This window comes from Triturus cristatus, chromosome 4_2 (genome assembly GCF_964204655.1).
Source record: "Triturus cristatus chromosome 4_2, aTriCri1.1, whole genome shotgun sequence".
Taxonomy (NCBI): Eukaryota; Metazoa; Chordata; class Amphibia; order Caudata; family Salamandridae; genus Triturus; species Triturus cristatus.
Window position 1 is genome coordinate 129,047,125 of NC_140586.1, and position 12,631 is coordinate 129,059,755.

The following is a 12,631-nucleotide window of genomic DNA, read 5'->3' on the forward strand; positions in this document are numbered from 1 at the left end:
CTGCAGCATTCAACACAGTGTCCCACCACACCCTCTTAAATAGGGTTTGCCAAATGAGAATCCAAGAAGATGCCCTTAGATGAATTGCATTTCTTACCGAAGAACACAGAGCGTCCGCTCACAAAATCATCATCTGCAGCGTCCCCCAAGGCTCTTATCTGAGTCCCACCCTGTTTAACTCATAAATGGCCCCCTTGTCACCTTGGTCAGAGCCCACGGTATGAACATCCTCTTTTACGCAGATGATACTCTGCTCATACTCTCCCTGTCTGCTGACAACACCAAAGCAAGCTTCCACAGGTGTATGACCAGCCTCTCCATCTGGATGCAAAACAACTGCCTCAAACTTAACACCGACAAAACAGAGGTACTCATCTTTGGGAACAACACTTTCCTCTGGGACAACACCTGGTGGCCAGTAGAACTAGACCCCTCCTCAACACCCTCCGAACACACCAGGAACCTCGGCATCATACTTGACAGCAGGCTCACCATGAAAAGCCAGATAAACTCCGTATTCTCCGCTTGCTTACTCACCCTATGCATGCTCCGGAAAGTCTTTAAGTGGATACCCATCAGCACCAGACGCACCATCACCATGAAACCATCCAGAACGTAGCAGCCAGGCTCATCCTCGACCACCTGAGGCGAGCCCATATCGCCGCTCACCTCGGGTCCCTCCATTGGCTCCCTATATACTAGAGACGTCAGTTCAAAATGCTGACCCATGCCTAAAAAGTCCTTAACAACATGGGACCAGCCTATCTCAACCCCAAGGCTGAACTTCCACCAACCCACCAGACAACTGCGATCTGCTGCCCACGCCCTCACCCACACTCCCCGGTAAAGCCGCAGCAGGATAGGTGGCCGCTCCTTCTCCTACCTGGCCGCCAAAATCTGGAACAGCCTACTTCTCCACCTCAGGACCTCCCCCACACTGCAAGAATTTGGAAATAGCCTTAATACCTGGCTGTTCGACTGACGATGCCCAGCAGCAGAGTGCCCCCCACCATGCCAGGATACGCTTAATAATGATGAGCTGTGCTTTAAAAACCCTGTTGAATTAATTGCTAGAGACCTCGTATTTATCTGCTGATAATAGATGCTGTTATCTAAAGAAACTGTACTCCTTATGTCGACCTAAGAAGATTGGGAAGCTGAAGGCACCACCTGATAGGTCATGTGACAGGAATGTTGCACTCGCCGCTAATACCATTACCCCCACCACTCCCCTCCCCCCCTCCCCCCCCCCTTGCAATGCGTCTTGTAAGGTGTTCTTTCTTGCTTTGAAGTCTCATTTGTTGAACTTCCCGTCCAGGTGTTGTATTTCCCTTTCCTAATAGGATGCATCATGATAATGCAAGGTAGTGGTGCTGCTCTTTCCAGTAAGGACTCCCCCTGCTTCCTCCCATCGCTTGTCTAGTTAGCGGTGTTAAGTGCCAGCATCCCCTGGGTCCTGAAAGTTTCGTTGCGTAGGAGATTAGATACAAGGGAATCCCCAAGGAGCATGATGCAAGGCTACAAGCCTGATTTCTGCACCGTTCTGTTTGCCAGACCTCGCCTCTTCGTTTACTTGGTGTTACTGAGCAACCTTCATGATGTTATTGGTAAGATTTATTCACATGCTCATCCACACGCTCCTCGTATACTTGGAGCTTGCCTCCCGATACAAAGCCCTGCACCTCCATGTTAGGAATTAATTGGCATCATATTATTAGTGACCCCAATGACCTATATGGTACACTCTATTATAAGGAGTAAAAATTTGAGCACATTTCAGCCACTCACCGACGCCGCCATACCATCTTTTCATGGTTATCCTCAGGGAACAATTTTCAGCCGGATTGAGTGAACAGTTTATAGGCCATACTGTCCCCTCCCAGCTACAGGATTCAAAGTTTCTCAAGACAAACCTCAACACAGTTTTAGAGTTGTATCCACCGGATGCAGAAGTAGTAACTTGTTGCAAACGCCTAGACTAAACTTAGGCAGTGCCCTGGTATTGACATATCCCAGGCTGCATAGCTGGTGACACTGTTCACTGGGTTCCTTCTATAGCAATGATTTTAGTGCAGCCTGTAGATCTCTGCTTCCAGCTCAGGCTGGTCAAACACACTTTTCAATATCACCAGGGCTTCAAGAGGTTCAGTTATCATTTGTATGTGGCTTGTAGCTCTTTTATGGCTCTAACACATTTTGGTTAGTATCATAAATAACTTGATATGTGCCTACTGATTGCTTAATCTCCTCTCACGAGGGCCTGTGCAGTGGCTTTAATAGTAGGCTATCATTTAACTGGGTCACATCTGGACTGTGCTGCTCAGTGAGAAAAGAGGTAGGAGTCCTAGCCTGTGGAGTAAAATAGTTATTAATTGCCAATATTGTAACACGCAGTAAAGAAAACTCTAAGCCAGCTTTTTGGATAACAGTATTGAGAGTTGTTTGTATATAGGCCACACCATAAATGAAGTCCTATCCGAACTAGCGTTTTTATCGCCTATCTCAGTGGTACTTTCACTTGCTGAATTAGAACTAGTGGTTGTAGGTTGCTCACAAATCTTTGCGACAGAACATGTCTAGCTGACTTTGCTTTGTCCCCTGGCACTGAAATCTCCCTTTCTTTTCCACCATCTATACAGTTGACCAAGAATGGCACCGTGGAGTCTGAAGAGGCTGAGATCCTGACCCTGGAGGATGTGTCGGATGACGACATCGATGTAGACAATGTTGAGGTGGACAACTATTTCTTCCTGCAGCCGCTGGCTACCAAGCGTCGCCGGGCTCTGCTCCGGGCATCTGGCGTCCACCGCATTGATGCTGAGGAGAAGCAGGAGCTAAGGGCCATCCGGCTGTCGCGGGAAGAATGCGGCTGCGACTGCCGACTCTACTGTGACCCGGAAGCGTGTCCATGTAGCCAGGCAGGAATCAAATGCCAGGTGGGCCATTGTCTGTGTCACTCGGTGCTCCTTTGTCTCACCCTCCGCAGGTGCCGTAGCCACTTCTATAGTCCTACTGTTTACTTCACCTTACCCACGATCAGAAAAAGCGCTGTATGTTTTCCATGCAGCAGGTACATTTACTAGTCATTAGCGTAAGTACATTTTAGGTATTTGATGTTCTGTTGAAACGCTGATTTCTAAATGTCTAAGTCACGAGTCAAAACTGTGAAGTACCTAAAATAGTGGAAAACTAACCAGAGGTACTATAAAAACCTTAATAACACTCGCCCGAATTCAAAATTGGGTATGTAAATGTTTCGCTGGTCAGAAAGAAATAAACATATTTCCTTTAGATCGCCCTCTAAATCTACCCAGCTGGGGTGCATGTGGGTGCGCCCCTTAAGTTGACTATTCAGAACTTTCCAGGGAGCATATTAAATAGTCGGTGTATATCATAAGAAAATTAAATGAAAGAGTGAACTGTCCTCCATGGTGGCTTGATTGGTTCCTCTTGATGGACTGTCCATTTTACTGTGCAATTCAAGGTGTGTGTGTATGTGTGTGTATATATATATATATATTTCTTTAACGTTTTCTTTGCAGTCTCTTGTGTGTAATAATAAATATCTTTATAACAAGTTCCGGGAGTGCAACAGTGTTGTCTTGGTATTAAAAGATTATGTGGGGGGTACAGTTTCCCTTCCATGCCGCACCAGCTGAGTAGCGTGCTCCTTGTTAATCAGTGACCGCTTTGTTTGATTGATATATATATGTTGGTTTTGTTTTTAAAGAGAAGGCTGTGATTTAAGGTAAGTTATAGTTAGGGAAACGTTATTCTTTCTGTACAACCGAACTTAAACTATACACACTTGAGAAATTATACAGTTATAGTTACAACCTAAATTTCTTATTTATGCACCACTAGTATAGATAATATATTCTCCACCGATATCTATGCATCCTGTCATGCTCTCTCTCGTTTCCCATTCCATCTCCCTTCTTCTTTGTGCCCCTTTTCCATAAACGTAGCAGTGTTAGACAAGGTGAACTGCCAATACAAAACATTAGCCTCGGCAGTGACTTAAGAACTGCGCTTTAGATTTGACTTCACATCTTTCCAGAGTAGGTCTGCCCAACTTAAAAAAGTAAAGGGTTTTACCAAAACGCGGATACACCAGCTGCCAGTTGGACACATAACTTTTCAGGTCCTGGTGAATAAACAACAGAGGCCGCAACAGTACATGCTGCATTCCTTTGCTGTGCCATTATGTATTTGACTGTCAATCTGAGGGGTGCATTGTTCAGAACTCATTCTAGTGCTCGGCTGCTTATGCAAGACCACCAATGTCTGACACTTAGTGCTGATTTCTGATGGTGGTCTTGAGTGTGGGACTTTGCACCCATGTATAGGGAGACGAACAGAAACATTTTCACCACTGGTTCATGTAAGACTAGGTGAATGTCTCTTCCCACTGGTTTGCTGCGGGACTAAAGAGTGGAGGGGCTCTGTTTCAATAGACCTGGATATCTCATAGTTCTGGTTCGAGTGAGTAATTGTTTCTGCACATATTCATCCTAAGGCAGACTCATTTGATGATCTCTTTCCCCAATCTCACTATAATGAGTGTTGATTGTTGCCAGAAAAGATGGATGGACAGCAGTGTGGCATAGAACAAGTGTTTAGTGAGGTTTGTAGTTCGGTGTAGGCTTGCAGCTTAACCACCCGTGAAAAAGTGTGCTGCAACCATCACCAGTTATTTTGGCACCCTGCTACAGAAGCCCTGGTTCTTTCCCAGCCAATCTTTAGGAATGGCATCCCTTTCTCAGTGAGGTATACCTTTCCTCTTCAACTGTCCTTACTCTCACAGGCAGTCTCTGTAACTGTCTTAATCTTACTTTTCCTCCCCGTTCTCTCTCTGTCCACTGACCGCTTTTCTTCTGTCTAGCCTACCTCATCTCTGGTGGTTTCATAATCTCACACTGTATAACATCTCTTTTTGTTTCATACATTGTTCTTGTTTGAGTGTCTTTACTGCCTCTTTCTATTTGTCAGCACTCCTTATTTCTACCTCATTGCTGATCTCTCTGCAGCTTGATGTCTTACCTCGTGAATTTATACTGTCCCTTTTAATTGCAACATCTTGCTCTTCATTCTGTAAATCTTTGCCACCAGACAGATGACTTGCAGCCCCAATGCACCGTACATAATCCGCTGTGCATCCACCAGATTATGTTGATCATGGCCAACATGGAAATGGTAAAATGTAGAAAAAAAAAACCCACATGCCTTGCCTCTTGACCGGCCCAGTAAAAAATCAAACATCTCCAATGTCTTCCATGCTGGTTGAGACATCACTGTTTCCATTCCGCTTTCATTAACATGACGTTTTTAGAATGATTCATAATGACGTAGATTGTAAGCTTGTTCTTTCTTTTACTTCCAGGTTGATCGCATGTCATTCCCCTGTGGTTGCTCGAGGGACGGCTGTGGGAACCTGGCAGGACGCATTGAATTCAACCCAATTAGAGTCCGAACTCATTACCTGCACACCATCATGAAGTTGGAGCTGGAGAACAAGCGTCCACCGGCCCGGCTGGTGTCCCCGGAGGAGGAGCACTCGCAGGTCTTTACTGAAGGTCACTCCTGCTCCCTATCACAGGAGACTCAAGACTTCCAGGAATTTATTGCAGAGAACTGCCATTTGGAGAATGAGTCTGCTGTCCGCCACCTGCAGAGCGCAGAGGAAATGGCAAGGCTGAAGGAAGAGGAGGAGGACGAGGACTCCAGCGGCTCCAGCCTCAGTCTAGACTCCGGTGTGGAGAGTCTCAGTGTCTGCCTAGTGGAAGAACCTCTGGCTGGATCTGGGGGTGTCATTGACAACTTGGCCAATACGCCTGTTCTACTTGATGACAAGTTACCCCTTGGTTCATCTGTTCTGTGCTTCACAAGCACCCCTGATCAGATGACATCCTCAATAGGGGATCAAACTTTCCTAAGCAGTGCTCCTGTGGTTTATTACCAGATAGATCAAAACTCGGTTTTAGGAGTGAGAGGGCTGAAAGATTTTGAACACTCTGGAAGCACTTCCGGTGAACTAAAGGATAAAGATTTGAGTAATTTCCCAGTTTTTGCCTCCTCGCCTATTCACTGCGATACCCCAGAGGAACAAGCATCCATGCCTTCACAGGAGACTAGCCAGGAGTGCCTGAGAGCAGATTTTGCATATGCGGAGGGCTGCGGGCCTCCCGTGGCAATGAGTACAGGTCCTAACTCACTTTGCCCCCTTAGACATGTGCGGTTGCCCAATCATCTTGGAGATGGTTGTGGCGCTGGAGCTGCAGCAGGGGAGCTAAGCATTGTGGAGCCACAGCATGAGTCTGCCTGCATCTTCTCCGAAATCCCAAAACCCCAAGTAGAGGGTTTGCCAGGAGGGAGTGCCATGGCTGTGTGATGTAACTTTTCTCTGTTTGCGGGCATCTTGCACACTACATAACCCCTATAAGATTTGCTATTTATTTAATTTTCTTTTTTACCATGAAGTGATGTTTTAAAGTGAAGAGCGCAAAAGCTTGTCAGTTTTTAATTTATTGTTTGTATTTTTTTTGCTTTGGTAATCTGCTTTAATGCAGACTTAATTTATCTGTAATGAACTTTCCAAGTGTGACAATTGCCAGAAATACTGAAAGCATCGGTACCAAATCCGTTGAATACTTAAAAGGTACGATAAGCATGGGGGAGGTGGAGATGGGATCTGTGCAATGGATACTCTAGGATTTATGGGGGGGGGGGGGGGAGTTACTCGTTTGCTTGGCAATCATACCAAAGGAAACCAGTTTACCTTTGCACAAGCCTGATCGAAATTCTCTGGAAATATCGTAGAGATGCCAATTTCTCAGTAACTATATGGTGAAAAAGGGTTGTAAAGCTGTTCCTTTTCAATGTATATTTTTGTTGTATTTGTTTATTTATAATTTTTATATAGGATATTTAACTTTCAGTCATCAGGGTTGACATTACAGCGATTAGACCTTGTGAATAACGTTTAAGTGAAATGATGGTGTGCATGAAGGAAACAAGATTTCAGAGTTCAAAAACAATTCATCACTGTCCAGTTCCAGCTGCAATATTTAAGAAAGCTATGTGAAGAGGAAATTAACATTTTATTGGAGCAGTTAAAAAAGACTGTGGTCATGCATGTAGGATAATTTACACAGAAACAAAATAAATTTGTCAACCAATATTAAAATGTTCAGCTTGTTTATTAACCCTAAACCGTGTTAGAACAGATTCAATATAATGCCATTCACCCACATTATCACCGCCCTGGCAGCCAAGTTCTGCTTCAGCCACAGCGTATAAATTAATCTCTTGGGTGCGCCCAAACGTAGACTGCTTTAACCCACGTGAGTTCTAGCCACATACGTTGTGGTCTTGACACAAAAAGTATTTTGTTTTCTCACCAAGCAGTATGTTTTGACAGCCCGACTTTGGCCTGCCTATTTCTGACTATCAAGAAGTGCCTAAATAGAATGGTGTAGTCCTCACATTTTGGTGGAGGATACAAAGTTGGAAGTTAATAGATCCGGAAGAATCTCTTTTCTTGATGGTTTTGAGATATTGCCATTTTCTCAACATGTTATTGTACTTAAGGAAAAGAGAAGTGAATTAATTTCTTTCTGTGATGCTGTTCTACCGGTTTCACCGAAGTCAGATGTTAAAGGACTAGAGATAAAAATGGGTTGGTGTAATGTGTCTATCAAACATTCCCATTAAGATACGAAAACATCTATTGTGCACTGATTTTAAAGCGGGCATTGACAGGTAGACCAGTGAAGCGAGTGGAAAACTGTTTTGGTATAAGATTTCCTTCTAATGCTAGAAAGAAATGTCCAGTACACCCATTATTAGCTGAGATGGAGAACCTCGACTAATGGTGAATGCTTCCTCATTACTATCAAAGAACGTATCCAGCACTTTACGAAGGACATATCCAATTTCCAAATGTTACCCATTAATGTTATGGAAAGATAAATACAATTGTTCATTGGGGTATCAACATTCTACCACTTAAACTTCAACTAACAAAGTGTTACTCACAATTAATCCTATTGTGAATGTCTAGTACCTTTGCTTAAAAAGTCTCCATTGTTTTCAAAGGGGAACTCTAGAACCCTATATTTTGCTCTAATCGTTTTATGCAGAGAAGTTTCTGACTTGCGAGTTAAAGACCAAGATGACCAGTGGCAAGAAAGGCAGAACGTCTAGCTCAAAATGGATTTTAATAAATCATGACACCTGCATCCTGAGTAGTATCTCACTGCCTGCTTTTGTTGCTTACATTCGACCATTGGATTGTGTTTGTGAAATCTTGAGCCAATGTTAGCTTTAGTGGAATTAACCCTTTGACAAGCCAATTATGTGGTCATATGTTGGGCTGTAGTAGTTCAATTAGCTCTGTCCTTTTTGCAGAAAGGGTTCAAAGCTCTGTTTTAATCCATCAACACTGGATCTTTTATTGCTCATTGATAACCATGATGTGCTGAAGTATTTATTTTCGACAAAGTTGAAGAACTTTAGTTTTATGGCAGGTGACCAAGATCACAGCAGATTTGTGGAAATATAGGGATATTCTATTTAGGGTGTGAAGTTATGCTCTAGTGGTAAGGGCGTCCCTCTGTCTCCTCATTCAAATCATCACCCTTTGTGCTGGCAGTTGTTTCACTTTACGCATATTACTTCTTTTGTGATAAGTCCATTGTTGTTTGTTTCTTTCCCCCCAGCTTTTTGCAGAGCAATTAAGGAGGGCAAGTGACATTTTTGGTATCCCTTTTTTTTATTTTTTTTATTTTCCCGTGGCTGCTGGTGTGTTTTTAAGATACCAAACTGTGATGTTCAAACTCACACTTAGGCTTCCTTTGACCCCCTGTTTGAGATTGTTCATGCAGATAGGAAGTATGCTTGATTACCGCAGATGTGTGTCATCCTTGCTGTGCAAAAGACTCCTTGGTTGTGAAAACCTCTCAGCATTGTTGCTTTGGGTATGCTTCTCAGTTCACCCCTGCTCCCTTATATCTGTTGGGCCTATTTAGCCAACTTTTGGTTGCAGAACTATGACTTAGGACCCTGGTGCTATTGAGTAATTCCCTATAGTAATGGGTCCCTGTCTTCATTAGTGCAATATAAAGATAATCTACATTTTACAAGACAATCATGCCCGTTGTATATCGGGCCAGTTACTGGATTAGTGGAGTTAAGAAATACATTTTTATAACTTGTTGAAATATGCTTCTCAAGAAAGCATAAGCATGCATGCCAGATAACAATACAAAGACCACCATGCCTAGCACTTTTTCACTTCTTGATCTGTTGTAGAAATCTCAAACCTACTTTGTCTTTGGCTGGCCTCCCTACCTTTTTTGCCACTGCTTAGTCCCATTTTCGTATTGTACGTTTTCTGAAATGTGAACTCTCGCATGACCAGCCCTCATTACCTCAGTGGAGGAGTTCATTGTGCACTTGGGTCAGGAGGAGGCTCTCATGAGGCACATAGGGTGCTGTGTATAGCAACATAATTTGTATGTAGTTTTGTCAATTTCAGCTTTTGGAAGGTTAGTACGCCAAAATGCTACCTTCAAAATGTGTGTCCCTGTTTTGGCATGTCTCCTGCTGTGGAAATGCCTAAATAGGCCAGTCTTGACAACTTGAATGGTTAATTTATTTTCATATTTCTCCAGTCTTTCCTCTTCAATGTATAGCACGTACACCATAAACACCAAGGGCACAGATAGACACATTTGAGCACAGAAACACATTTCTCCAATGTTGTCTGTGGTGGTACCACCTTAGCAATATCAGTAACCCATCACATGCTTGAAGAATGTTCCTTCATCTTTCTAATAATGGATTACATCTTCTAGCTGGCCACACTTCCCTTGCATGCGCTTGCACCCAGTTGATTATGTTCGCTTTGTCGAGAATCTTCTAGTTAATCCTTCTCAACCCCTAAATGGCCTGTCAGTTCCCACATGGATGTTATTGAAACATTGGTATTAAACGTCATCTATAAACTGTTTTTCTCATTGTAAATCTCCATACACAGTTACATCTGGAAGCTGTGAAATTGCAGGTCTCTGATGCCCACTTGCTCTCCTTATCTGTCTTCCTCTCTGACCAGTCATGCACTCTTTAACAATCAGCTTGAATTTTATATTATTCTCTTGAACCATAACAACTCATGCTTCTGTGTTACTCAGCATTACAAGCTATTTTATGTTAACAGGTGAATACATATATTAAATTATATTGATAATCCTTTGGAACAATCTGTTTAGAGTTTATACAGTAATTGTCAATGCTTAGGTGAACTCCCTTAATAAAATAATGGACGGTCTGTAATGTTTGAGTGAACACTAGGATGTCTCTAGAAAAGCATATTTTGTAAGGGAATTGTAAAACCTGATGCAGGTCATACACCAATATAATTATTCAGAAAAATTTACTATGAAACTCTGATTTCCCAAAATGACATGGGCTGCTACTCTGGGCAAGGTTTTTAATCTTGTATGACTCTACTCTATTTCACATCTTCTTTGTTAAGCAATATGCCTCGAAAGCTAACAGAAGGTCTTGAGGTTAAAGCTAAAAATATAAATGTTTTAGGGACGGCTATTTATCTTCACTCAAACTTATACAGAGTGTTTGACTGAACTGGATCAGTTCTTTAGAACAACAGTATATATTTATTATCCAGGTGATTTTAGTTCTTATTCAAAAATAAATGGTGCTAGCTTAATAATTCTGCATTTAGGTCACATTTGTAATTATTCTAGGTGGTGTATCAACAGAACTATAACAGGTATGTATATTGCTAGCAGGTGAATTCATTACATCTAGTGCAGTTATGGGTGGGAAGTGACCTTTTCTATTATTCTTGAGAGGATTACCACTCAAAATTCTAAGATTTTGATGAGAGGCAGGGAGTTCCGATGGGAAAAACTATAGTAATATTCTTTTTTCATGTTCTTGAAATGTGAGATACTTTCAATTTTATTTTTCAATTTCAAGTGTTTTCCAAAGCTGCTACTCTTAATTAATGAACACAAGTTACTCCTATTTCTTTACTTCAATTTGTGTTTACTTTGTAATTAATTACATCTAAAATTATAGCCCATTTAATTATTTTTTAAATTATGCGACCTTAAAGTATGTTCCATTAATGTCTTCTCTTGATACAGTTTAGTTTCTTCTGTGAAAGCGATTTATTCTTCATATTTAGTCCCCACTTGTGTTATTCCTGTGCTTACACAAGTGTTTCTTTTTAATCTAAATCCCAAATAATTTTGTATTCTAACTGATTGTTTTAACATGTAATTCAAATATCCTGCCACTGTAACCCAGAAGTATAGTTTTGTTGCTTTGTATTCCACTTTTTTATCTTGTTCCAATGATATTCAAGAAAACCTTCATAACTAGAATTTCAGCATCTGTACAACTGTTGTTTTTACACATTTTACAAACATGTAAACCTTTCTGCCCTTTAGAGAAACACTGACGTTTGTAGTACGTCACTGAGCTATTATGATTTGGAAATTCGCTTTTTCTACAACATAGCAGAAATCAACTAAATTTCATATGGGGGTTACGTGCTCCAAATTCTTACATAATTGATGTATACGTGACCATTTCTCTAGACCTGCTTACATAACTTGGTAGTCACATGGTTCTTCTATAGCACACTACTCAAAAGTGTGCATCAGGCCTTCAAATATATAGCGGTTTGAGTGAATATTGCCAGTGACTGTGCAGGTCTGTCCTTTAAAAAAGGTCAGATTTGAATAGTATGGTATTCTGGGTTTCTTCAAAGCCCAGATAAATGTCCTTTGATGAGAATGGACATTGTGGTTGTTTGGCTTAATATAGTTGTAAATTTTACGAGACAGAAAGCGGCAAGCAGGGTTTGTTTTGCGACTGTGGTTTTTTCTGCTTTCCAGTCTGGAGTGAGAATAGAACATTTCATGGTATTATGTTACACTTATTGTGTCATTATTGCTGTAATTTGTTGTAAAACAAAGACTGTTGAACGCATTTGGTTTTCTGTCTGCCAGGTCTTCACATTTGGGTCCATAATTGTAGTAACCTGCTAAGAGGTCTAACTTTTTGCTGTTCATTAATAGTCCACACAGGAGAATTTCCATGCATCCCAACTTTGTATCATGTACTCTCCCGCTGCCTTCTCTCCTTATTAATGGTGACTGTTGGCTATTTTTTTTTTTATTCCTTCTCTTTTCCCAAGTTCCCTTCAGAAAATGTTGGTATATATAAATGTGAACTATCAAGCTTGTTTTTTTTGCAAATTTGTTTTGTTGTTGGCCTTGTTAGGTTATTAAATTGTGATAATGCTGTATTTAAAGAGAATATTTAAATGTAAAAATTAAAAAAGTGCTGGAACTGAAAAAGTGCATTGTTTTAATTTTGTTCATTCAATTAACTTGCTTAAGGTTCTCAGCTTCAGATATCTGCACGACACAAGCTCTTTCTCTGCTATCGGGTAAAACGGGTTACTTACCCTACACCAAGACTTTTGAGTCTCGGGTTTGTCCAGTATATACATTTTTTTGCTAGTCTTTTAATATTTACCTGTAAATTTTTTTACTAAACCATCAGCAGAAGATTTGATGGTGAATGCCGGCTT

The 12,631-nt window shown here is 41.4% G+C and overlaps 1 protein-coding gene across 7 annotated transcripts in view; it reads left to right on the forward strand.

The window, feature by feature from the left end:
- CSRNP2 (cysteine and serine rich nuclear protein 2) overlaps positions 1-12,387 on the forward strand; it is a 68,111-nt gene extending 55,724 nt beyond the window's left edge. For all 7 annotated transcript variants that reach the window (XM_085600785.1, XM_085600783.1, XM_085600784.1 and 4 more), the window contains 2 exons: positions 2,640-2,936; positions 5,384-12,387. In XM_085600785.1, the coding sequence (XP_085456911.1) occupies positions 2,640-2,936; positions 5,384-6,391 (1,305 nt within the window). In that variant the 3' untranslated portion in view covers positions 6,392-12,387. The remainder of the gene's footprint in view (positions 1-2,639; positions 2,937-5,383) is intronic.
- Positions 12,388-12,631: the final 244 nt, after the last annotated feature.